This window comes from Rhineura floridana, chromosome 8 (genome assembly GCF_030035675.1).
Source record: "Rhineura floridana isolate rRhiFlo1 chromosome 8, rRhiFlo1.hap2, whole genome shotgun sequence".
In the NCBI taxonomy this organism is placed as follows: domain Eukaryota; kingdom Metazoa; phylum Chordata; class Lepidosauria; order Squamata; family Rhineuridae; genus Rhineura; species Rhineura floridana.
The window spans coordinates 127,362,681-127,389,605 of record NC_084487.1 but is presented as its reverse complement, the minus strand read 5'-3'; the positions used below and the strand labels follow the sequence as shown (position 1 = coordinate 127,389,605).

Sequence of the window (26,925 nt, the reverse complement as noted above, 5' to 3'; positions counted from 1 at the left end):
TATGTATTGTGTGGATCTCATTACTTCATAATCTTTGCCTGCATATGAATCATTTTAATTGATTTTTAAAAAGGAAATCAGCTGTAAAGTTTACTGGGTAACCATGGGCTACTCACCATCTCTCAGACTAATCTGCCTCTCAGGGTGAAAACAACAGAGGGGGGACCACGACCACCCCAAGGAGGAAGGGCATACTTAAAATGTAGAGAAAATAATAATGTACAACCATACTGTGAAATCAGATACTTATCGAGACATAGTATGAAGAAATATTTATACACCATGAGTGTCAAATGTGTTTATTATTTACACAAACTGTAAAGATATTAATAGTGCAATCCTATGCATATTTACTCAGAAGCAAGTCCCAATGTATTCAGTGGGACCTACTCAAACAGGGAAGTGTGCACAGGACTTCAGCCTCAAGTGATAAGGAACCCAACCCCAAATTCAGAATCATGCTACATTTGCAAGTTTTGCAAGTGTTTTATACTTGTTTTTATCATTATTGGATTTTAAATGGATTTATTTCTTGTTGTGAACTGCTTTGGTTTCCAGTTGGCAACCTTACCTCACAATATTGTTGGAAAGACTTCATATACACATACACTGGAGATATAAAAATACATGCAGTTCATATAATAGTTTATTGTCATTGCAGAATTTTATTGTCATTGCAGAATTGGTCATTGCAGAATTTTTTTAGAACACACAATCAGTATTAATTTCCTACCAAATAAAAGCAGTGACACCTAAATAAGCCCTGTCTAATTGCTTAAAAATAGGATTGGAGGGGGAAGAGAAAGATTTGCAACACAATCCTTTGTCATGTTCACTCAAAAGTCCCATTGATTTACAACACAATCCTAACCATTACTCAAAAGTAAGTCCTATTGAATTCAATGGGGTTTACCCCCAGGTATGTGGGATTAGCATTGCAGCTTTACTCCCAGAAAAGTGAGTATAGGATTAGGCTTCATATTGGGAAGGTTTTCAAAACAGGCTATGAATTAGACAAATAAACTGCCCTCCTCAACAGCCCAGTAAAATTTAAACTTGTTTGACTCTTTATAATTTAAAAAGTATAACACATTGTAAATATCATAAGCTGCATGTACATTTTTTAAATTTTCTGTTAAAAATTATTTGAAAGATAAAATGTGTAATATGCTATTTTTGCAAGCAATTAAAACCGTGCATGTACACTTTTATTACAATTGTAACTGAAATTGTTTACTGTGCATGCCTACCAAGATCCTGCTGTGATCTTCTGCACACAGAGAGAAAAGTGCACACTTGCTGCAGGCACATTTGCTGCTGCTGAAAGCTATAAACTTAGACAAGCAGGAAAAGGCAGCAATTTTCAGGACTTGCAATGGATTCTAGCTATTGCCTGGAAGTCAAAAAACCCCTCGTCAATCACAGTCCTGACTTCACTTATTGGCTAAAAACCTAAAAGGGTGGTGATTCAAGCAGCCAGCTATTAGCTAATTTAACAAAGTTGGGGGGGGACAGTTGGTATTTTGGTGTATATCTCTTGAACCAGACCACCTAGGAACTTAATTTATTTTAAATGAAAGCTAAGAGTCTAGAGATTGGGGTGACTCACCCAGAGACCGCCCAAAAAACCTGGAATCTCTGGGTGAAAACCAGAGACAGTGGTTTGCCTAAGTAAAACTGGAATTGCTCTGTGGTTGTAGAGGCAATGGAGAAAGATCATCTAGCTAGAGAACCAGGGGCTCTTGGGTAGCTTCATTATCACAGCAAGAACAATATCAAGGAAAGATCAGAGTGGTGCAACAGCAACAACAAAGGAAAAATATGCCATTTGAAAATATGAAAAATATGTGTGCTCGGATGCTCAAATAAATACTGGGCCAGACTGATTTAAACTTCTTCACCCACCCAATATAGTCTATCATGTAAAGGGGAGCACGTGCATGCCCTTGGTCCCTGACTGATCAGGACACTGTCTCCTTCTCTGCAGGCTCAGACCATCTATTTTGGGATAGTGTGTATAAATATGGACTACACATGAAAAATCCAACAATATTGTACAGTTAATTCCTCAGAAAAATCTGATAACGGACCCCACAATTCTGATTCATGCATGTCGCCACATGGATGGCTGTGGCTTGTGAAAGTAGAGCCAGCATGATGGGTTGTAGGGATAGCAAAAGTGAGCATACTCCCCTCCACAAGATGAGCTACAAGGTTGGGAAGTATCATGCAATCTGGCCCATGAATTTGCACCACTCAGGATTGTTTTGCTTGAACTGTTCAGCTGGTCCTGCCCTCCTACATTGTTCCAAGACCACGACTCACCTCTTTGTTCCAGCTTGTCAAACAAATCTTCTCTGTCTACCTTTTCACTCTACTTCCCTTTACTTTTTAGATTTTAAACTTGAAGGAAGAGCTTATGTCTTTATTTTGATTTATGTACAGAGCCTAGTTAATGTAGATATTCTAAAAAATAATGAAATAACAGACAATCTATTGAGTGCAAAGACAAGGTGAAATATGAACTGGGAACTTCCCAGCTCACAACACAGTCTGTTAGCCTGGGTATGATTTTTCTACCCAGGCATGAATCTCCATGTTTGAAAAGGTAGCTAGGCAGTGGTCCCTATAGCTCATGTTTTCAGGAATTGGAACTTAGGCTAATCACTGAAATAGCAGCAACCCTTTTCCTCTCTTCTTTCCTCCATAACCTCTATGGATACTCAACACATGATGAGATGTCACTGCAATGAGAGTTTCTCCATCTCCATCACTGGCAAGTACTTATCAGGACAGGGAAAACTTTCAGTGTGATAATGTCACATGATGTGTTGATGATCCCTATTGCTTTCATTGATTATATTTATATCTTGACTTTCTCCCATGATGGATTTCAAGGTGGCATACACTGGGCTCCAAGATAGTCTCCCATCCAAGCCCTTACAGACTTGCTTAGGTTCACCAAGGTTGGTGCATTGTGCACTTTCAGACCATGCCCTTGAACCAATTCTGGGAAAGAGGAATTATAGGGACGCCATTTTGGTTGCAGACACATATCTGTCATAACATCCAGTTCCAGTATAAGAAAACATATTATGAAACTTTGTAATCTCAACAGGTGGCAATGTTGCTAATTATCAACAGCAAATATTGTGCTAACATTTGCTAAGGAGTGGCCACAAGAGGGCTTGTGTTAGCTGACATACACCATTTAAACTGAAATACTGTGTATAAGAAAATTACAGAATTATGGTATATTTTGAGGCATACCATTCATTTCATGTGGGGCACTGGCCAGAACCGTTGAGTTTCATCTACATGCAGGCACACCTTAGGGCATACCCAACACTGGGGCTATGCATTGCAGAGGAAGATCAACAACAGTGGGCAAGCTGCCTCCATTTATCAATTTTCCCATTGAGGAACCTAATAAGGTTCCCAGAACCCAAAGTTCCAAGAACACAGGTAAAAGCTAGACTAAAGGAAGATAGAAAACAACAGTGTGCCTAAGAGGCAGAATTCGGAGCCTTAATTCAAGGCAAAAGCTTCTATCAAATAGTTTGAATGACACCCCTGAAGTCTCACCTTAATGATTTTGTCTTCACAGGTAGAATTATTTTCATAGGAATCACAGTCTTCGTGCTTGCTGGCAATAGCTATTCCAGCTGTACAGTGCAGCTCCTCCAGTTGATTGAGACAGCATTGCTCTTGAGCTATGCTGCAAATAAGTAAGGAGAAGGGGGGGGGTCCTTAGGCCAGCTGCATAAAGGTAACATTACTGTACTCATATTTGCCTCAAGTCAAAACCTCAACATCTCCAAACAATTCACAAGCTGTTTTTTAAAAAAGTTTGTTCTATGGCTTATGGTTTGTCTGGGGGAGACAAACCATGAGCTTGGGTTCAGACAACACGCTAAGTCAAACCATGGCTTAGCTCACAGCAGTACAGCAGTAGCAGGACTGGAGGAAGAGTAAAGCGGCCACACTCTTCTCTCCAGGAGCCTGCACACTCATGCCTTCATGCTCAACTGTGGTTTGGCTTAGCATTATGTGGAAACTGTGCCAGTGACATCCATATTTAATGACATCTTACTTACAGTTTACAAGCAGAGACAGGAGAGGTAGGGAAACTCTTCTAGTTATAGTTTGATCAGTGTAGATGTAACCCCTCTTCAAACTATGAGGAATTGATGCAGATGTAGCATTTCCTATTATTTTAACCATTTGGGCTTGCATGCTCCTTTCCGCCTCAAATTGCCACTCCCTTCCTAGTACTAACTATGGTTGGTGTTACATGTTCATCAAGTTAGAAAACAGCTATAGTTGGCTGTAAACTAGAACGTGAAACCTACTTCTAGCCATCTGGTTTAAAGCTAGCTGTGGTTAGCATTTGACTTAGTGCAGATTAGTGTGGACGAGAGAAGGGAGGGGGTGTTCAATGGAGGGCAGAGCAGAGGAATACATGAGCCTGATAGTGTTCCTGATTTCTTAATCCTGAGTACCCTTCAGCCTGGTGTTTTATTGCAGGTTTATTCTGCAACATGTTCTTGACACAATAATAATGCGTAAGTGGTGGATTTATTCTGCTCTTATTTTTTCTGCAGTGCTTCCCCAATGTTACCACATTATTGCCATGCAGAGGAGCTATAGCACAACAAAAGCTGGACAAAAATAAACTAGAACATTTGTGATATAAAAAGGTTACAGAATCTTAGCAAGAAGCTATGAGATATGCACGGAACAGAAATGAAATGGTGTGGACACTCCAAAACATTTGCAGGAGCAGACAGGATCACGTGACTGAACTAATATCATGATGAGCATAAATAATCATGAATATGCAATAAAACGAACATCTGGAGGACCCCTCGGTTAGTTAAGAGATCAGGAAACCTTACAACTGCATCAAACCAGCTACACATCCTACTTTGCAGCTAAAGCTGGACGGTAGTTTACATCAAGGTTAGTCAATGTAATGCCCTCCAGCTCCCATCATCCCTGACCAGTGGCTATGCTGACTGGAGATTATGGGAGCTGTAGTCCGATAACATGTGTAGTGCAACAGTGGCTACTGGTTTAGATATACACATAACACCAAACAAGATAACCCATTGTTAAATGTTATGGATTGTATCCAGCCAAGTTATATTCAGAGTAGACCCACTGAAATAAATGCTTTGACTAATTTGTCCATTGGTCTGTTCTGAGTATGACTTAGCTGGATATGTATAGTGCATGTCTCTCTTTCTCAACCCCTCAGTACTAATAACCTACATTAAAAACAAAAAGAAGTCTTTGCCAACAGCTTGGAAAAGTTACTTTTTTGAACTACAACTCCCGTCAGCCCCAGCCAGCGTTATGTTGGCTGGGGCTGATGGGAGTTGTAGTTCAAAAAAGTAACTTTTCCAAGCTCTAGACATCTCTAAAGAAACAGAATCATGCGATTTTATTTTACTTCTTCAGATTTACTAAGAGCAGTAAAAGCCTACATTCCTGTTCATTAAATGGACTGTAGCTCCAGAACTCTTTCATCTTTTCTGTTATCCCCTCCAGAGGGTGCATGCTTAAAACAGCGTGAACTTCCTAATAGCCTTTGGATTGTTCTTATTTCCCTTTCATTTATTTCCATACAAACCATAAAAAGTGCATGTTGGATCTTAAGACAAGTTTTTCCTCTAGTGCCAGTCTAGTTTTAACTAGGGGAAAAATTTTCTCACCCCTCTCATTTTCATCATTTTAAAAGAACATCACAACCAAAGAAAGGAGTTGCTAGTTTGGTGCTTAGTAATTAGAAACTACATGCAAAACAGGGACATATTACTCTGTTTAATAAACTCACAGAAATCTGATTGTAACTATTTGAACACAGTGTTCACCGTGAAAGTGCATGCAATTTCAACCTAATACTCAGTGAGGTGGTAAACCTGTGTCTGGGCTGTGAGGGTTCTAATCTAGCTTTCTCCCTGACATGCCAGTTTTTCATGTCCAGAGGTTTATTATATGTGTATGTATGTATGTCATACTTTGGACACATAATGAGAAGACATGATTCACTAGAAAAGACAGTAATGCTGGGAAAAACAGAAGGGAGTAGAAAAAGAGGAAGGCCAAACAAGAGATGGACTGATTCCATAAAGGAAGCCACAGACCTGAACTTACAAGATCTGAACAGGGTGGTTCTTGATAGATGCTATTGGAGGTTGCTGATTCATGGGTTGCCATAAGTTGTAATAGACTTGAAGGCACACAACAACAACAAATGTATGTAGGTATGTGTGTGTGTGTATGTGTGTGTGTGTTCTGTATAGAGAAACCCTCATTCCTGGTGTGTGTGTTTACTTATTTTAGGTGTATCTGTTTTTCAATCATTTTACTAGATGGAAGATAACTATAAGGAAGGGTAATTTTGAAAGAAATGTGAATAATCAAGAGCTGGTGTAGCTAACAGTGTAAGCTTTGAAGTCCCTTTTTCAAATCTCACCCCAGACATGCATTTGTTAAATACAGTAAAACCTTGTTATACCGTGGGGGTCAGGGAACAAAGGATGCACTCGTGGCATAGGACTTCCACATTATAATGAGAGCTGCACTGCAAAGGTTAAAGCCAGAGAGTACTGGAGTACTGGCTCCTAGAGATGAAAAAAAAACCACCACCACTGTAACAGAGGGAATGAAGAAGCAGGAAGGGTAACACGGGGGAAAAAATTAACAAAAATAAAACTCCAGATAGTAATTTAAGAACTTGAACAAGGCTGCAGAGATAAGCATTCCTTTAGGGGGAGAAAACACCAGGAAAGAAAAGGGCAGGAGGGAGGGGACATCAGAAAACAGATTTTTAAAAAGAGTACTGAGAGGAAAAAAGACTCAAACATCCAGGGGATGCAAACCAAAGACTCACCAAGGACAAGGACAACAGAGGACGAAAAAACTTGGAGGATGTAGTTATACCCGTAGTATATCTCATTCTGCAGTACGCTGAGATACATTATGGCAAAGTTCTACTGTAATGTTAAAAGGTAAAGGTGTCCCCGCACTTATAGTGTGTCGTTTTCGACTCTTACGGTGACGTCTTGCGACGTTTACAAGGCAGACCGTGTATATATGGGATGGGATTGCCAGTTCCTTCCCCGGCCTTTCTTTACCCCCCAGCATATGCCGGGTACTCGTTTTACCCACCATGGATGGATGGAAGGCTGAGTGGACCTCGACCCCTTTTACCGGAGATTCGACTTCCTCCTTCCATTGGAATCGAACTCCGGCCGTGAGCAGAGCTTTGGCTGCGTTACCGCCGCTTGCCACTCTGCCCCACGGAGGATCACTGTAATGTTAGGCAATCATTATTCCTTGGCTTCTTCCCCCCTCCCATGTGGTGATGATAATAATAACCTCTCTTATAAGGCTGTTATAAGAAATGCTTTGAACACTTGAAACATACCATATAAATGCTGCAAATCATAAATATTTCTGTTACCTCCTGAGTTCACATGCAGATATGGAAGGCTGAAAATTGGGTGATGGATAAGGACCCATAGCTTTGCAAAAATATGGCAGGAGACCAAAATATTATACCCACTTTCCAAATGCCACTGGAAGTATCCCTAGCAGTAGAGGGCATATGTAGCTGCTAGCCATCAGAGAGTTTTGCTCCCTGAGAGAGGTCACTCAGTACAAAACTAGTAAAGATATACTATGAAGTCAGTAATAGCTGTTGGAAATGTGGGAAAACCAGTGTGATTTCACTCAAACATGGTGAACTTGCAAAAGATTAACATTTGGGGGGGAGAAGGCTATAGCTCAGATAAATAAAAGTATAAGATATCCATACCTAACAACCCAAGGAGCTACAAGAAGCAAAGGTGTGGAGTCTCTTAAAGTAAAGGTGTCCCCGCACTTACAGTGCAAGTCGTTTCCAACTCTTAGGGAGACGTCTTGCGACGTTTACTAGGCAGACCGTGTATATATGGGATGGGATTGCCAGTTCCTTCCCCGGCCTTTCTTTACCCCCCAGCATATGCCGGGTACTCATTTTACCGACCACGAATGGATGGAAGGCTGAGTGGACCTCGACCCCTTTTACCGGAGATTCGACTTCCTCCTTCCATTGGAATCGTACTCTGGCCGTGAGCAGAGCTTCGCCTGCGTTACCGCCGCTTACCACTCTGCGCCACGGAGGATCTTAATAGCAGCAAAATAGTTAGAGCTACTAGAGGGAGGCTATATAATGCACCTACATTTCAAGAATGGATGAATAAAGTATGGTATACTATATGGTTAACAGTTTGGTTTTTTTTACTTATGTGAAGGAAGATAAAAGAAAAACATCTGAATAAATTTGAGGGGTATTGCATTATTGATAAACTTAATTGTTATTAATTGGGTATCAGATTATTAATCAACAAAAAACAAATACAATAATATTAATAATATTTGTTTATTTGCTATAGGGAATAACAATATAATATGGATATTAACAAGTGTAGAGCATTTGCCTTATTGGTATCAATTATTAACAAGTATAGAACATTTGTCTTATTGGTATCAATTATTGTTAAATTCACAGAAGAAAGGTTACAACATCAGAGGCTTTTAGTTTAGAGCAGGGCTGGAGAGCAGTTTTCGGTCTGGCAATTAGATAAAGGTCTTTATCTTGCACCACCCCCTGCAGGACAACTTTGATCGGTGGGGCCTGACCCAGCCACCCAAGTCAATTTTTGGTGTTTTGCCAACAGGAGCAAATAAATAAATAAATAGAATTAAGTAGACACAGTGCCAGGATGGGCCAAGCACAGCCCCCAGATGAGGATGCATATTGCACACATACATACAGTAATTAGATTGGTCATTTGATGAGTGGAAAGGAGGCAATACCCCCCACCAGCTATTTACATAAATCAATTAAGGAGGAGGAGCGACATGCCTATGTGCATGCGTGTGCACTGTGGGAATCTTGTGTGTTTGTCAGAGCACATACCCACCACAGGCATATGTCCCCACTTGAAGGTTGTCCAAGTGTGAATGTAGCCCTCAGGCCAAAAAAGGTTAGCCACTCCTAGTCTAACTACATGTAGACTTCTGGCCCTCATTTACCTCACCTCCATCCTCTCTATGACTATGTCGTCTGGCTGTGGCCCATTTGGCCTTTGCCTACTTTGCCAGAAACTGACCATAACTACAGCCTTTGACAAAACTAGGCCCAAATCCTGATAAATCTCAGTGTCTCTCTTTCCCCCTATACTCTGTCCCGCAACTGTTTCTTCTTGTGTATATGTGTATATATAAATATGCGTTCTTATTTATATATACACAAAAGCCTGCAATATTTACACATGGAAAAAGAAGGCAAGACTAATTATGTTGCCATGTCAGGTCAAATATAGTTACACTATAGTATCACATCCCTTTCTTCATAAACACTTTAGATTTCCAAACTGATCAAACATGTTTTCCTCTTTCCTTGACCCCCAAGTTTGTTTCATCATTTCCATTTTTACTATTTTCCAAGCAACTTCTAAATCAAGTAAGTTTTATCTGCCAAACCACTTTGTAGGAGGCAGATTTTAATGCCAATAAAAATTCAAAACTTCAGAAAGTAGTAATAGACATGATTGCAAAACACATTTTTTCCATACTTAAAAAAGAAATCAAGCCAGGATATCTACAATTACATATTTGAAAACAAGAAAGAGGAAAAGCAAGACGACAAATAGTTTCCCAAAAAGGTTCTTTTCAGAGTACTGTTTTTGGATGGTGGGGGAATATTTCCACTAAAACTACTAACATGGGAACGAGTCCCAGAACAGTGTATGAAAGAAAAACCTATAGCAGTAGTAAAGAGAAAATTTAGGTCACCAGGCTTTCAAGGCCAACACTACCACAGGAATATTCTATTTGCTGCTATAACAACAAGCAACCAAGCTGTTTTGAAGAATACCTGCATTCTTTGAAATCAGGATTTAATGGCAGAGAACTGCATTCTCTTTTTTTACTTGCCCATTCATATCCACGGGTGCAGCAGATCTCCACTGAAGTTTCTGCAGAAAGAAAAGTGCGCTTCATAAGTGCTTAGCAAATGATATGAAGGGAATTCAATAACAACTCAATTCACTTTCCTCTTCTCCTATCCCATAATCATCTCCCAATAAAAATATAATTTCTAATCTTAATAGAAAAGAATAGTAAAATGACGAATATAATAACACATTGTGTGAACCTGGGCAACACTTCATAAATCTGATTAAGTGAACACAATCCATGAGAGATCAAGCCACAATAAAGCTGTTTTCCTAGGAATATCTATGTGAGGTCAGTCCACTGAAATCAGAATTACTTCCAACTAAACATGTTCTGCACATCTGTCACACTTTACAATGCCACAAGAATGTCTTGTTTCTGTAACAAAAGTGGTTTCAGACATAACATGAATGTTGAGGAACAGCAACCTCATGTGCAATACATTTCCTGTTTCTTCACATCTTCATCTCATCCAAAACAGAATTTTTGCATCTGTCCCACTTTGCAAGCTGACCTGCATTGGGGTAGGAAAGCTCAGGTCCTAGTCTCAATGGAATGTAAAGAGGAACAGAAAGAAAATATACTTTTGCTTCCTTTTTTCTCAGGGTCCATGTCATGTCCAAAATATAGTTTATTGATTCAAGCCCCCAGCACGTGCAGTTATTGTCACAGCTGGGGCAATGCTGACAGCAGTTAGTGGGCCTTTGGCGGCTGCCCAATGGTGTTAACCTGTGTGGCTGCAGTGGTCACATGATGCTACGAGGGCCATCTTCTTGATAATTATGATTATTGGGACTGGGAATCACTCCCCCCCCCCAAAGAACAGGAGTTGCTGGTATCACCGCTGGTTAACAGCAGTAGGGCAATTTGCAGGGGTATACTGCCTTGGTTACTCATGGCCCTGCAGTCCTTCCATCTGGAAAAGCCCTCAGAATCATGTGACCCCCAAACAACAGGGGTTGCCATGTTGAAGGAGGTATGTTTGAACAGTTTCCCAAGCACAGATTCTAGGGAGCGCCATCTCAAAGTGCTTCAGATGCTGCAACTGTAGACATTGAAGGCACTCCTGAAGGTAACTAAAACTGTAGACAGACAATCGTTATTAAGAGATTTGAAAATGGTTTGAGTACACACAAACATTTTTTTTAACCTCCTGTCACTCCTGGTGAAACAGACTTTGCAAAAACTAAACAAAAACCTGATTACTACAGACAAAAGTGATGGGAGTATACGTATCACAGGTATATAAGCATGTGAACATAAGAAGAGTCTTGCTGTATTGCTATAAAGTTCCATCTAGTCCAGCAGCCTGTTTTCCACAGTTGCCCGGCCAGATGCTTCCGGAAAGCTCCTGTAGTCTGTCTCTAGCACCTGATATTGGAAGATATACTGCCTCTGAATATGAAAGTTCTTTTAAACTGCTATCAACAGTTATCAGTATTGGACATATGCTCAGAGCTAAACTGCTTAAATCCATGGCATTTAAGCAGCCTGTGTGTACACTGCAACCTTAATTATTTGGACTTCAGATTATTTACGGACAATGGCCAGATCTAGCAAAACAAACACTGTTAAGAAGAAGCACAGGATTACAGACATACTTAATATTTCATGCACAAAAGTTCACTACACAGCAGGAACAATAGCACAAATACATGAATCACTCTTCTGTTTGAGTCCAATAATTTGAGACATTCCTGTACATGCAATAAAAAAACTGGACTGTGTGCATTCCCATGTTACTTCTTTGTCCGGGGTATGCACGCCCAAGTTTAAAAACAAAACCATACATACAAAGATAGTTGAAGAGTTATGCTTGTGCAGAAATTGGCACCTGTAAGGAATAAGGCAGAGTTCCATCCCAATTAGAACTTGGCTAGTACGGCAGGATCAAAACGGGGAAGAACCATTTCCAACGTGGACTCAGGATCTCACACTTTCTGGGATGTTTCAGAATTTTGTAGAAACAGTATGAGGCAAACCAACTTACCACCCACCTTCCTTATGACACCAGATGCCTCAGAAAGAAGCACTAGGGCAGGGGTGGCTGATCCCCAGTTTGGCACTCCCCAAGCAACTTTCTTCTGACCAGCCAAGATCCCATCAACTTGGGCAGTGAGGCAGAGAAAAAAACATTAAAAGTAGGCACAGCACTGGGGTGGGGCAAACTGCCCCCTCCTCAGCTGATCTGCATGAACCACCTAATGAGGGGACTAGATGTATGTGTTCGCCTGTACGTGTGTGCATGCAAGCGTGTGGGGCAGCCACACGCACTGCTGGCACACTCTCCTTGTATCAAGGAATTCTGGAAGCACAAAACAAATTTATCTTGCATGTCTGGAGACCTTTGGTGCAATGTTGAGGGGGTGGATGTCACTCCTGCTGTTCTAGAAGTCTTGGAGCATATGAAACCAAGAGGCAACTAGGGGCATCTCCAGGCTTCACTAAGCCTCTCCTTGTATGCTTCAAGACTTGCAGCAGAATGAAAGGTAGGAGGCATCACTGCCCCGTATCATCTTGGAGATCTTAGTCCTGTGCTACAACCAGTTATTTCTACATCCCAGCCAGGCTCCCAATTTTGCATTCCTTTCAGGAATCAACATCCAGGTGAGTTAACAATGCTGCTGAAATTCCAAGTTTTCACTGCTCAGGTGGACTGCTCCTGCTCACAAAACACACTCTGCTGTCCAAACTCGCATACATCCAGTTTCCTCCTTCCCCCATCAACATGCTGTACTGTGTTAGGGGGGTGCAGGCACAGAAACAATTAGAAGATGCATTTGCGCCCCACCCACCTGCCAAAGTTGGCCGATGAGGCCAATCCTGATAAGGATCTGGCCTGTGGAGCCAAAAGGTTCCCCCACTCCTGCCCTAGTGCATCTAGACCCCCACTTCAGCCTTCCAGAATCTTAGCACCATTCCCTGCTGCTTATACAGCAACAGTCAGATTTCCCATCTTCCTCCATCACCATCACAGAAACAAGTATAAGCTGTTGGCCCTGGCAAAGTGGGTTTGTTAAGCCTGTGTACAATTTAACCCATGCTAAAAATTCTACCCTTCTGTAATTATCACATTTTGGTGACTGAAGCCACACAATTATTTTACTCCTCAATGCCATTTTGCTGCTTGTAATAATAAACTGGAATTCTGTGGTTCTTGCTAATTTTCCCAAGTAATTAAAGTCATTAATAGTACAATACAATTCCCTGCTGGGAATACCACCAGCGGTTTGGGCACTGGCCCTGCCCGGACTACCCACTCTGCCACCACCCACTACACTACTACAACTGCGATGGCAAGAGCAAGCCACCCCAGCAGGCACGCCCGCACACCGTCTTGGCCCCGTTTACACCGTCATCCGTGCTGTGGCCTGTGGCTTCTTCGATCCCATGCTGCCCAATGACGACAACGAGCCAATGGCAACTGGCCGACCAAGGTCTACATCTATCCAGTCTATTCGCTCCATCCGCAGACAGCGCCGGGGAGTTGTTTGGCCAGCCCAAGAGGAATTTACGGTGGCATCCACCACCCTGGAAGAGCTGCAAGACTACGAGGCCTGGGAGCTACCACTGTAGCGTTGGAAGGCCCGTGGGCCAGACCAGTTGGTTGGCCTCCAAGGCGTCCTGGGCCAGGGCATGCAGATGGAGAGCCCCAGTGATAAGCTGCACTACTCCTGGCCTGAGCCGCAGGCTGTTGCCGTTTCGGACTGGTGTACCGCCCTTTGAAATAGTTGTAAGTTCAGGTGAGATAGAATGCCTTTCCTGGATATTTTTTCTTAATTAATGTTATTTGCTATTTAATTTAATTTTTTGTACAATGTATTGCTTTATTGATGTATTACCTTGTTGATGTATTTTTATATTTGTGGTTACTTTTTCTGTAAGCCGCCTTGAGGGCCGTTTGGCCGAAAGGCAGGGTATAAATAAACATTAACATAACTTAACATAACATAACAATACAACTTGTCCATGATGTGCCATGACTCCGGATAAAAGATTGTAAAAAATAACACCTTCATGGTTCCACATGTAGACACACATAACATGCAATTAGGGAGGGTGACATGCAGGCTTGGTAACACCACCTTTATAACAGGCTTACCTACTCCATACAGTTGTTGCATTACACCGTGCCCACTGATGTAAATGAAACTTAGCACAACCACGTTACATAATGCAACAAGAACAGCAGTGTAAAAAGCACATTAGAAATCTAGACAGAAGGGATAGCATCATAATAAGGAAAAATAATACAATAAAGCCCTCATTTGAATGCAGTCTTAGGGCTATATTCTCCACATTTGCTGACCATATACTAACCCTAAATTAGTCGTTTCTGTGTCTCACTAGATGCAAGCAAGTGTGCATGAGTAAAACACAGTAATACTGAATACTATTTGTACCAGGCGTATAAACGGCCATTCACCTGGTCACTGTAGATGTAGAGGGTAAAGATTAAGGCTGTGGTGAATATTTATTTATTTTAGTTAAAAGCATTGCTTTCAGGTAATAGAAATATTTCCAGGAATGAGAAACTTTAGCCGAAAGGATACTCACTATTTTTTTTTTTAATCTCCTGTTTTTGCACCACTTTTTCCTGGTGATTTTTTTTCTTTTTACTAAAGTGATGCCAGCTAATTCAGGATCATATAGCAAACATTATGGGTTCAGATCTGGTGATGGGACTGAATTGGCCTTGCTTGCCCTGATGGATGACCTCTAATGGGAGAAGGACAGGGGGAGTGCGACCCTTTATTCTTACTTGATTTCTTGGTGGCTTTTGATACTATTGACCATGGTATCCTTCTGGGCCGACTTGGTGAGATGGGTATTGGAGGCACTGTTTTGCAGTGGCTCCGATCCTATCTCCAGGGTTGTTTTCAGAGAATAGCATTGGGCGATTGTCTTTTGGCCCCCTGGCAGTTGTGCTGTGAGGTGCTGCAGGGTACCATCTTGTCCCCCATGCTGTTTACCATCTATATGAAGCCCTTGGGGGGCGTTATCAGGAGATTTGGGGTGAGATGTCAGCAGTACGCTGATCACACCCAGCTCTATTTCTCTGTAACATTTGAATCGGGAGAGGCCATGAAAGCCCTGGACTGCTGCCTGGACTCAGTGGTGGGCTGGATCAGGGCCAATAAACTGAATCTTAGCAAGATAGAGGTGCTGTAAGTTGGTGGTTCCCAAGTTCGGATAATTGGTCAGTTGCATTACTTTAGCATGCTCAATGTGGGCTGCCCTTGAGATTGGTCCAGAAACTGCAGCTCGTGCAAAATGCAGCAACATGACTGCTCACTGTGGCATGGTATTGCCAACATTTCACCCCGCTGCTGAGAGAATTGCACTGGCTGCCCATTAGCTACCAGGCCACGTTCAAGGTTCTGGTTTTGGTGTACAAAGCTCTATACAGCTTGTGACCAGGATACCTGAAAGATCGTCTTATAATAATAATAATAATAATAAAATTTTATTTCTAAGCTGCCTATCTGGCCGAATTAACGGCCACTCTAGGCGGCGTACATAAAAAGATAGGATAAATACAATATAAAATACAACATATAAGCAAAAACATCAACTGTAATTAATCTAAAAACCACCCACAACTGCAACACGATAGAAACTAGTCCGCCCCAAGAATCTTGTAAGCCTGTCTGAATAACCAGGTTTTCAAGGCTTGGCGGAAACTTTGCAGGGAGGGGGCATGGCGAAGATCATAGGGCAAGGAGTTCCAGAGGGTGGGGGCCACAATCGAGAACACCCTCTCTCTGGTCCACACCAGCCTAGCTGTTTTAACTGGTGGGACCGAGAGAAGGTCTTGTGAGGCTGATCTCATCGGGCGGCATATTTGGTGATGCTGGAGGCGCTCCTTCAGATAAACTGGGCCGAAACCGTAAAGGGCTTTAAAGGTTAATACCAACACCTAGAATTGGGCCCGGTAAACAACTGGTAACCAGTGTAGGTCTTCTAACACCGGAGTGATGTGATCACGGCGACGGCTGTTTTTACTCAAACGTGCCGCCGCATTCTGTACCAGCTGTAGTTTCCGGACCGTTTTCAAGGGTAACCCCACGTACAGCGCATTACAGTAGTCTAAGCGGGAGGAAACCAGGGCATGTATCACCCGTGGGAGCAAATAAGCAGGAAGGTAGGGTTGCAGCCTTCGTATCAGATGTAATTGATACCAAGCTGCCTGGCTCACTGCCGAAACCTGAGCCTCCATGGACAGCTGGGAGTCAAGGATGACCCCAAGGCTGCGGACCTGGTCTTTCAGGGGCAATCTTACTCCATCAAACACCAGGTCTATATCTCCCAACCTTCCCTTATCTCCCACGAGCAACACCTCGGTCTTGTTGGGGTTTAGTTTCAGCCTATTCCTTCCCATCCATCCACTTACGGATTCCAGGCACATGGACATGGTCTCCACAGCCAACTCTGGTGAGGATTTAAACGAGAGGTAGAGCTGAGTGTCGTCCACATATTGGTGACACTGCAGCCCAAATCTCCTGATGATGGCACCCAGCGGCTTTACATAGATGTTAAATAGCATGGGGGAGAGGATAGAACCTTGTGGCACACCACAATTGAGAGGCCAAGGGTCTGAAACCTCATCTCCCAATGCTACCCATTGATGCCTGTCTGAGAGATAGGAACGGAACCACCGTAAAACAGTGTCCCCTATTCCCATTCCCTCTAGGCGATCTAACAAGATACCGTGGTTGACGGTATCGAAAGCCGCTGAGAGATCCAGGACGACGAGGAATGCATGTTCTCCCCTATCCAACGTCCTCCTCAAATCATCCACCAGAGCGACCAAGGCTGTTTCAGTTCCATGTCCAGTCCTGAAGCCCGATTGGAATGGATCTAGATAATCTGCTTCATCCAAGTGTGTCTAATTGTTTGGCCACCGCTCTCTCAGATCACCTTGCCCAAGAATGGTAAATTAGAGACTGGGCGAAAGTTGTTCAATTCTTGGGGATCCAAGGCAGGCTTTTTCAGAATGGGCTTTATGACCGCCTTCTTGAGAGCTGAAGGCATTACACCTTTTCCCAAGGAGGCATTCACCACTACCTTGATCCCTTCTCCCAGTCTCTCTTTGCAGCTCATAATGAGCCACGTGGGGCAAGGATTATATACCCAGTCGATCACTATGCTCTGCAGGTGAGGACCTCCTGCAGATACCATCTTATCAGGCAGTCCGTTCCGCACAACACAGGAAGTGGACCTTTAATGTAGTGGTACCTCACCTTTGGAATTCCTTTCCCTTAAATATTAGACAGGAGCCATCTCTGTTATTTTTTTGGCACTTACTGAAGACCTTCCTCTTTCAACAAGCCTTTTACGTAGAGACCTTCTCCCAGTCTCTTGCTTTTAAAGATGTCTTTAAAGATGTTTTGTTTTAATATCAGGGCTGTGGAGTCGGAGTCGTGGAGCTGGAAGCAATTTTGGGTGGAGTTGGAGTCGGTAGAAATGTACTGACTCTGACTCCAACTCTTTCATAAATGGCAAATATATATTAACTAGTAATAACACATTTACTGTAGTAAAATGGTAGCACAAGGCATTTCATCACCACCACGTGAATCCAGAGCTTGGAAAAGTTACTTTTTTAAACTACAACTCCTATCAGCCCCAGGGATTGGGCTCGTGGGAGTTGTAGTTCAACGTAACTTTTCCAAGCTCTGGATTCACGTGGTGGTGATGAAATGCCTTGTGCTACCATTTTACTACAGTCAATTTGTTATTACTAGTTAATATACATTTGCCATTTATGAAGGAGTCGGACAGTAGAAAAATAGAGGAGTCGGAGTTGAAGGTCTGGCATACCGACTCCACAGCACTGTTGAATATATTTTAAAGTCTGTTTTTAAGATGTTTTACTGTTGTTAGTGTTTTTGCTTGCTGCCCTGGGCTCCTACTGGGAGGAAGGGCAAGATATAAATTTAATAAATAAATAAATATTCCTTTAGATGGCAAGAAGCCAATGTAGGCACGTGTGAACAGGCAGACTAGTAGAAATACCCATGGGCTAACAACTTTTCTGTACTTATTTGTATGGCAGCTTTTTTCCTATGCAATGAACTGTTTATCTGCCCAAACTGTGTAAATCAGTTGTTACTCAGAAATTCCAGTTCCCTTGGTTTCCCTTCTGCTTCCCCCTCCCATGCCTATTTTGTGTATTTTATTTTTTGTAAGTCTGTATGTCTAGTTGAACTATATGTTGAAGGAACTGGTTGCTGATAAACAGGATTATTGTTGAGGGTAGGGAAGATGTAATTTTAGTGGATGCGGGAGAGGAGTTGGGGATCTTGACTGGTATTATTTCTATGCATTTAAAGTGTCTAAATAATGAAATAGACACATCCCAAGCTCTACTTCTGAATAGGGCAGACATATAAACAATTATGGTTGCCCTATCCAATCTAGTGGACAACCAACAGCGCATAAACAAACATTGCAGATACTTTGCAGCAAGCTAATAAGTGAATTGCAAGATAAGGAACACAAGTGATTTAAGGTGGGTTTTTTTTTAAGAACTATGGCAGTCTTACAACTGGCTCAAAGCATTGTCTTGGCTGGCCAAAGTTTAAGTTGGAAGAATTTCAGTGACACTGGATTAGAGAGTCAAGTAGCTACAAATTGTGTAATATGGAAGATGTCAGTAATCATTATTAGAGCTGTCTTCCTTTTTTATATAATTACAAAACTAATATTCCACTGCAATTCTTATGTCAAAATTCCTAGACTATTTTTGTTATGTATCAGATGTTGAAACTGATCAGATGACCTGAATCTACAATCTAGGCTGAGATAAAAGTCTAGACAGGAAAAAGCACACATTTGTATTTTGTACCTAATGCTACTCCTGCAATGATTTCATAGTCCATCATATACTGTTGAACATGTCCAACAAAACTTTGCACATTATAGTAATACTGCAAACAAAAGGATCAGGAGCCTTACTCATACTACCAGGGCTCCACAAGTTCAGGCCAACCTAATAGCCGACCAAAATTTGTGGTTACTAGGAGCTGCCCCTCCCCCAATAGTGGATGGCACAGTCTTCAGCTTTAGAGTGCATTCAAATCACAGCACACACAAATACGTCCTCATAACACATCCATTTGGGCTTCCAAAACATTCAGAACATAACCCACAGGTAAGTGGAAAGGTGGCCGGAGGATGGGGGGTAATTGCCCCTAACCTTGTGCTTCTCTATGGACATTTACTGAACACATGAGAATTATGTTTTCACTGCAGTGACCATCACCCACTCCACTCCCCAACTCCAAGCTCAGGAAAAGAATTGGGATTCATTACACTTCCCAGAGAGAAATATAATTCTCCATAAGGTGAGTAAATAAGTGGTTCCTTGCCTACCACACTCTGCCCAAATTATTAAACCATCTTTAGGTGAGAAAGCAATGCCTTTAGTAGGTCAATGGGGCTGCTGGACTAATGTACTTACTATTACATACCTCAGTACTAGCCCCTTCCATTTAAGTTTGCAAATGAAACTTTGACACCTGTGTCAACCATGAGTGAATAATATGGACTGTGCCATTTCATAGTACCAGTAGAGAAAGAAACCTGGAATTATGGTAGTCCCATTCATTCATCCCATCTCCACTCCCTACCTCAGCCCACATATACAGCAAATATGGAGAAGGAGCTGGACAATACTCACTGGACTTGCCTCAACATCCATCCATTTGGTACAATGTCTGAAAGGGAAGCTTATGCTCATAAAACTGTACGCATATAGGCTATCCTCACAATCAGCAACCTAGCACTTTCAAATGTTGTGCTGAGTGCACAGATGTCAGCGATGAGAGTGGTGGGTCCATAGCTGTTGAAGACAGTTCCACTTCTCTTTCGACACATTCTCTCCACACGTGGATAGAAACCAGTGAACAGGTCTAACAATGTTCAGGCAGGCAGGATGGGAGGGCGAGAAGCTTTGGTACATGAGGGCAGTTTGGAAGGCAGGCAGTAACGTGGAGGAAAGGGGCTTAGGCACTGAGGATCTGGGAGTTGTGGGGAGAATGCTCAAGCCTGAGGGCCCAAGCACTGGCAGCTGAGAGTGCTGATGAAGAGATTTAGACTGCCAAGAAATGGAACAAATGGCACAGGAAAGGAATTAACTACTTATACCACCGATCCACTCTTCCATCAAACCCAAATAATTTCTTGGTGAAAAACGATGGGTGTTGCCCTTGCCTTGGCCATCTGCTGTGTGAAGCTGTTGATCCTCCAGCCCATTTTTTACTTTAAGATTATGAACGTATGAAATAGGCATGTGGAATCTCTGGCCCTCCGGATGTTGTTGTGCTACAATTCCCATAATCCCTTATCATTGGTGAGGCTGGCTGGGGCTGATGAGAGTTGGAGTCCAACAATATCTGGAGCGTCACAGGTTTCCCGTACTTGCCCTAAGGAACCAGCATACCTGCTTGTCTCTTAACTGTAATTAACATCCGGCCACAAAACTGCACTCTCACCCCCACCCAAAGCCCTTTCCTCCACAAAGTTAACCCATCCACCCCTTTATGCTTATGGATACAGCAGCACATGTGTTAACCTGGCTATTCAGGTTTTCTTTTAACCAGAGGTTGTTAACCAACTTCAAACCCTGGCTTTAAATCCAGGTTGAGCAGGGAACATAGGGACCTGTTGAGCATAATTCTAACCCTATTCCATTTCAGAAAATATTAAGACATTTCATGTAACAGGTGGGTTAAGGGCAATACAGAAAGGAAAACAACAAAGCCCATTGTCAGACCCAATTATGCTTGAAATCTGACAGAACACTCATCTATAGTCACTAGAGAAGCAGTTTTATAGCTCTTCAATTTGGGAGACCTGCAAATCAATAGATTAATCAAATCTATGACTTAAGTTCCAACATGAACAGTAATTCACAATTTATTTTTTGAAACTATCTTATGCTTCCTTCAGTATCTCAAATGACAACCATATCTGGCAGTACAATTATGTATTCAATTATTTAAAATGCAGACGTTAACAATATATTCTTTAATTGCCCAATAGCTCTGTATCTTGAATAATCACTATCCATTTTCATTCAGTAATTAAAAAGGCAGGCCTGTCAACAAGCTGACATCATTCCGCTCATTTGTCCTAGTCATGCAACATTTCTTCTTAAATCCCTATGCTGAGTTCCTATCTATTCCTTAATTTTACATTTAAGTCCTTCAAGGCCTTGCCATGCCCCCACCCCTCTCTGCCTTCACAGGCTTCATCTGCACTACGCATTTAAAGTAGTGTTATAATACTTTAAACGTCCATTGTTTCCCCAAAGAATTCTGGGAACTGTCATTTCTCAAGGGTGCTGAGAGTTGTTAGAAAACACTTATGCTCCTCATAGACCTACAATTCCCAGAGTTCACTGGGAAGAGGAGCTGATTGTTAAACCACTCTGAAAATTGTAGCTCTGTGAAGGGAATAGGGATCTTCTAACAACTCTCAGCACCTTTAACAAACTACCATTCCCAGAATTCTTTGGGTGAAGCCATGCCTGTTTAAAGTGGGATAATGATGCTTTAAAGACACAGTGCATATGGGGCCATAGTCTACAATGTCTCTGCCCATAAGCTTTGTTTCTCCAGCTCTACCACCATCAGCAGCCCAAAGACCTCTAATTCCTTTAAACAACTCACATATTTTCCCTTTTGCCAGCTCTTTATCTATCTAGACCAGCCTTTCCCAACCAGTGTGCCTCCAGATGTTGTTGGACCACAGCTCCCAGCAGCCTCAGCTAGCATTGCCAATGGTCAGGAAGATGGGAGTTGTAGTCCAACAACATCTGGAGGCACACTGGTTGGGAAAGGCTGATCTAGACTCTAGAGTAGTTATTCCCTTCATACCCAGGCTCAAAACCTACGACTTTGGAGAAACCATTTGCTTGATTAGTCTTCATTTCCTATGGAGACAAGTTCCTCTGACTAGTTGTGCATATCCCTCCCTCCCTTTTTCCTGTTGTCTAAAAATTCAGATAGCAAACTCCTAGATCAGCCTTTCCCAACTAGTGGGCCAGCAGATGTTGTTGGACCACAACTCCCATCAGCCTCAGCCAGCATTGCCAATGGTTAGGAAAGATGGGAATTGTGGTCCAACAACATCTGGTGGCCCACTAGTTGGGAAAGGCTGTCCTAGATGAAGTTAACTTCCTCTTTTGCTTCTGTTACTCTGTATAAAGCACAGTGTACACTAATGGCACTTTAATAAAGAAGACAAATTTAATCATTAGAATTTTAAGATTACAGCATTTTAAAAAAATAGAACTACTTTGTGTGAAATAAACATTGGGACCCCTTGAATAAGACAGTCTTATTCCTAATCTTTTCAGTAACATTTTCCGTCAAAACATTAAAGGCAACAGCTCAAAGATTTCTGAAGGTTTTCCAGTTTGTTTGGTCTATTTTCTTGTTTCAGCTCCATTTCACTCAGCTTGGAAAAACAACATGCCACAGACTCCGTAAAAGGTCAAGCCTTAACCCAAATGCAAGAAACTCACATAAAATTTACTACTGTAGTAGATGCAGGGACAAATCATAGCCTCAAAAAACACAATTGCACAAGGTCATTGGAATCTTGTCCTGTTACAAACCATCTCAATCCACACATTTCCAGATGGTTACTTAGCAATATTACTAAACTGGCTCTTTTAAGTACCCAGATGTATCAAAAAGCCAGCCAGATTATTAAGTATACATACACCAGTCCAAGATTCTAAAATACCTGGGGCACACTGCTTTCCAAAAATTCAAGAGACATGCCTCACTTTCATAACTGAAGAGATTTCCTTTTGGAGGAGATAAGTGTAGGAATTACACAACTTCAGGGGGGCCACACCATATTCTGTGTCAGCCAGTCACCATTTTGCACATGCCAGGAGTAAGGTCAGCTGGAATAGGAACTCATGCATAAATGCAATAGTCAACATCCTCTGAGGCTGCATAATTCCGCAGCATCTCTGCTATGTGAGCGATTGGATAATTCAATCACCCCCAAAGCAAAGACATGGCAAAATCATCCATTTGCATGCAAGCTGGTGGAAAACAGCCAATGACAGAGCAGGGAATCATGCAAAGATGCAACAGATAGTTTCCTCTGTGAATGGGTGCTTAGAGCTCAAAGGAGCCTTGTGGCACACTAGGTTTCCAGCACTCAGTAATAGCTAGGCTACATTAATTCAAGTTCACTACATTCTGCCACAGATCAAATTCGATTAGCAGATTCTAGATTGTCATAACACATTTAATCAAAGGGTTAAAGTTAAAACACAGAGAGCATGTATTTTGCAGTGGACAACAGTAGGTTTCAACATAATTCAGTATCAACTTAATCACTGATTATAAACCTCAGATATCCACTTATGAAGTGGAAACTTTTAATCTACCTTATCAGGTTGTTAGCTGTCAGAACAGAATAAGAACTGTCGAGTTCCTTATATGACAAATGTGCTATGTAGTCTTTAGTTAGCATAGTGGCTATGTAATGTGGAAGCCATAAGTTTAGTGGTTAAGGTGTTGGTCTACGACCTGGGAGACCAGGGTTCGAATCCCTACACAGTCATGAAGCTCGCTGAGTGACCTTGGGCCAGTCACTGCCTCTCAGCCTCAGAGAAAGGCAATGGTAAACCCCCTCTGAATACCGCTTACCATGAAAACCCTATTTGTAGGGTCACCATAAGTCGGAATCGACTTGAAGGCAGTCCATTCCACACAATAGTAAAGTTTACTGAGAATGAACGCAAAGTTCTTTAAGCATTTCAAGTGCACTAGAACATAAATTGTACGTATCATTAATTTTACCTGGATTCGTAATACCTCTGTGAGGTAGATTAGACTGAGAGATAGGGTAGAAACACACTCACTGTTCTGCCGGTTCCAGTGCACCTCCACCTCTCTTTTCTGAAAATGGGAGCACACAACGCTAGTCAAACTGCACCCCTTTTTACTGTAAAACCTGGTGGGAGCAGCTTGGGTGCATTTTTAAAACAATCAGCTTCAAAGAGATTTCACAACTGATTGGCAGATCAACCCATTCCCCCTCCAGGTACAGCCAATGGAAACGATTTCCTGTAGGCAACTAGTGTGTTCACAGCCACAGTTACTTGCCCAAGACCAGCCAGTCCATTTCAGTTCTGATCTTAGGGTTGGCCTATGGGAAGCCTATCTACACTCCACAACAAATTAGTCTAGCTCAGGAGTGACAATCTTTTTTAGTTCAAAGGCCACACTGAGTATTGCATGCCTGGAGTGGGTATGGACAAAAGCCCAAGACTCTTCCTCTCCCTCCCCCCCGCCCACACAATCACCACACATGCAGCACACAGGCAGGGAGGCACACATGCAGAGAACCTCTCCTCCTCCCACCATATGGTACCATGGGGAGGAAAGGAGCCTCGTCTCCCCCCGGAGCAGCGCCACTGCAAGAATATCTTAGGTTTCAAAAAAACAGGAAGGAGCTTTCTTTCCTTTTTCCTGAAGTGCAAGACATTCTTGGCACTGTACAGCTCTTCTTTCAATGGTTCTAGACTCTAGCTAGATGGTGCGTGGACCTTTTCCAGTTGTATTCTAAGAGCATAAATAATACTGATACTATAACATTCATCACATAAAGCAAACTTGGTGGGATCACAGAAATTACTAGAATTAATCATCAACCTTAGTAATACAAGGACTGCACATTTTACTTTACTTCAGTTTTCTGCCTGACAAGCAACCCGCAAGTTTAAATTAGTGCTTGAGAGAGATCTGAATAACTGTTGGATTGTACATTTTCAAAGGAAGAACTGCCATTGTTTCTTTGTCCCAGCATACCTTGTTGCACCTGAGATTGTTTTGCCCTAGCCACAGCCTAACCTAAATTAAGTCTGCAAAATGCCTCCTCAGTTCCTGGTAAACATGAAAGCTTACACACCGTACTTAGTGGTTTTTGGTTGGCCCTAATAACTGAATTGAGATTTTCTAATGTCCCAGCACGTGACCAAGGGCCCCTACTAGGCTGTAGGCCTTGCTTCTCAGGAAGATCATGACAACAGAGGGAAGACCAGCCTGGGCCCATCCATCAGCCAGGGAGGAGCAGCTGCTAGAAGCTTTGCTTCTCCAACCCTGTTAGAAAGAACACTCAGCTTCATCTGCCATCTGGGAACACAGAACCAAAGGAAGGCATTCTCTAGTCCCTTCCATAAGCCAGTGGATTCAGGTGTGCGAGTTTTGAAGGCATTGTTTGAGTTATTGTAACCCTGAGAATCCACTTGTGTTTTTAATCTTAAAGGAATCACAGTTTCGTCCATAAAAATGCTGGCTCCCCCCTTATATTCCACATACAGCACGGATGGGGAACCTGTGGCTCTCCTGACATTGCTGGACTCAATTTCCACCAGCCCCAGCCAGCATGGTCAATGGTTAGAGATTACAGAGTTGGAGAACAACAGCATCTGGAGGGCCATAGGTTCCCCATCCCTGAGAAAGCACATACATAATACCTAACCTTTCTTCATACATTCACCAGGGCCACGCTCTTCCTCCTTTGCACCACACAGATAACACCAAATGTATACTAGGCAGTCCACACAATCTCCTGATGGTGTAAACTGGGCCTCTGTTTGATTGGGTCTTATGAGAAATCCCTGGTTCACACTAGCTGTTATGCACTGAGAGAAGATGTTGCCCTTCTGCCATGTGACTAATGGCACAGGCTCCAAGAATGTATGAACTGGGCACAGAAAAATAATGAAACAAGGAAAGAGACAGTAACATGGGTGATACAATAGATATTACTTATCATGCCCATTTCTTTGGCACCAGATGTTTTAGAGAAATGAAACCATACAGCAGTAATGCAATAACAAATCCCTTTCCAGAATTTCTGCCATCAAAGGTTTATGCGATGCTGACCACAACTGACAGCTCTAACTTCTCTTCCATTGCTTGTTGGACTGTTCAGACAACTTAGCCCCACTGGATGTCCACCATTTGGTGAATGAATGCAAAAAGAAATCAATGTTTCTTGAAGAAAATCCAGTTGTCTTTATGAGCCCACAGTCAAAGGATACACTGGGTACAGGAACCACATGAATTCTTGCAGTAGCTTTCAGACTGAAGATAATCCACACAGTATTCCTTTTCCAACGTTCTCCCAGCCACATAAGAATAGCTAATATGAGTGTGGCTCTTGCATATCCAGAACATTTAAGCAGTCCAGCCATATAGGAAGGGCCAGTCACAAGAGTCTTTCCCATGAAATTGGCACTTCCCCCAGCGGAATATAAGCTACATGGTTGGGACACTTATGATCTGCCTCCACTACACAATTGGGTCACTTAAAACATTCTCCCAGTTGCAGGGAAGCCACTCATGGATATGTAGCTCCCATATAGTTGGGAGATGGCATAAACAGCACCTTAGTAGGAGTCAAGATTCCATGGTCTTTTGGAACTACACTGTAGTTAGTCTGAAAACTTATTAATTCTAAGCTTCTTTCTTAAGTAGGATTAAGTCACACAGAACTCACCATTTCAACCCTTTCCCATTAATAACAGATAAACCATATGAACTATAGTAATGCTGTATTATTGAATCCTTCCCTTGTCAGTCGGACCAGCAATATCTATGCACTGAGGTTATCAATAATATTATGCAATTCCAACAAATTGCATTTATTCATTTTGTGCCCAAACACACATAACAATTACTTAATGTTATGAATAACACAAATTTCCCCTTACAAGTCTTTTGGCAATCTTGCCATTTTAATATCTCCACTTCAAAAAGGTGAAGTCCTGCCAAAACTCCTATTCATTTCACCCATTCATTTCAATAGTAAAATATTTAAGCATCTATTTCCATCTTTCCAACTGCTTTCAGTGAAGCTTTTAAAAAAATC

The 26,925-nt window shown here is 42.1% G+C and overlaps 1 protein-coding gene across 7 annotated transcripts in view; it reads right to left on the bottom strand.

Annotated features, from left to right (window-relative positions):
* FBLN1 (fibulin 1) overlaps positions 1-26,925 on the bottom strand; it is a 133,782-nt gene that overhangs the window by 93,758 nt on the left and 13,099 nt on the right. For 4 of the 7 annotated variants that reach the window (XM_061582446.1, XM_061582447.1, XM_061582445.1 and 1 more), the window contains 2 exons: positions 9,991-10,031; positions 3,586-3,718 (listed from right to left, as the gene is read on the bottom strand). In XM_061582446.1, coding sequence (XP_061438430.1) covers positions 3,586-3,718; positions 9,991-10,031 — 174 coding nt within the window. Of the gene's footprint in view, positions 1-3,585; positions 3,719-9,931; positions 10,032-26,925 lie in introns of all 7 variants that reach the window. The other 3 variants (XM_061582442.1, XM_061582441.1, XM_061582443.1) reach the window with 1 other exon arrangement.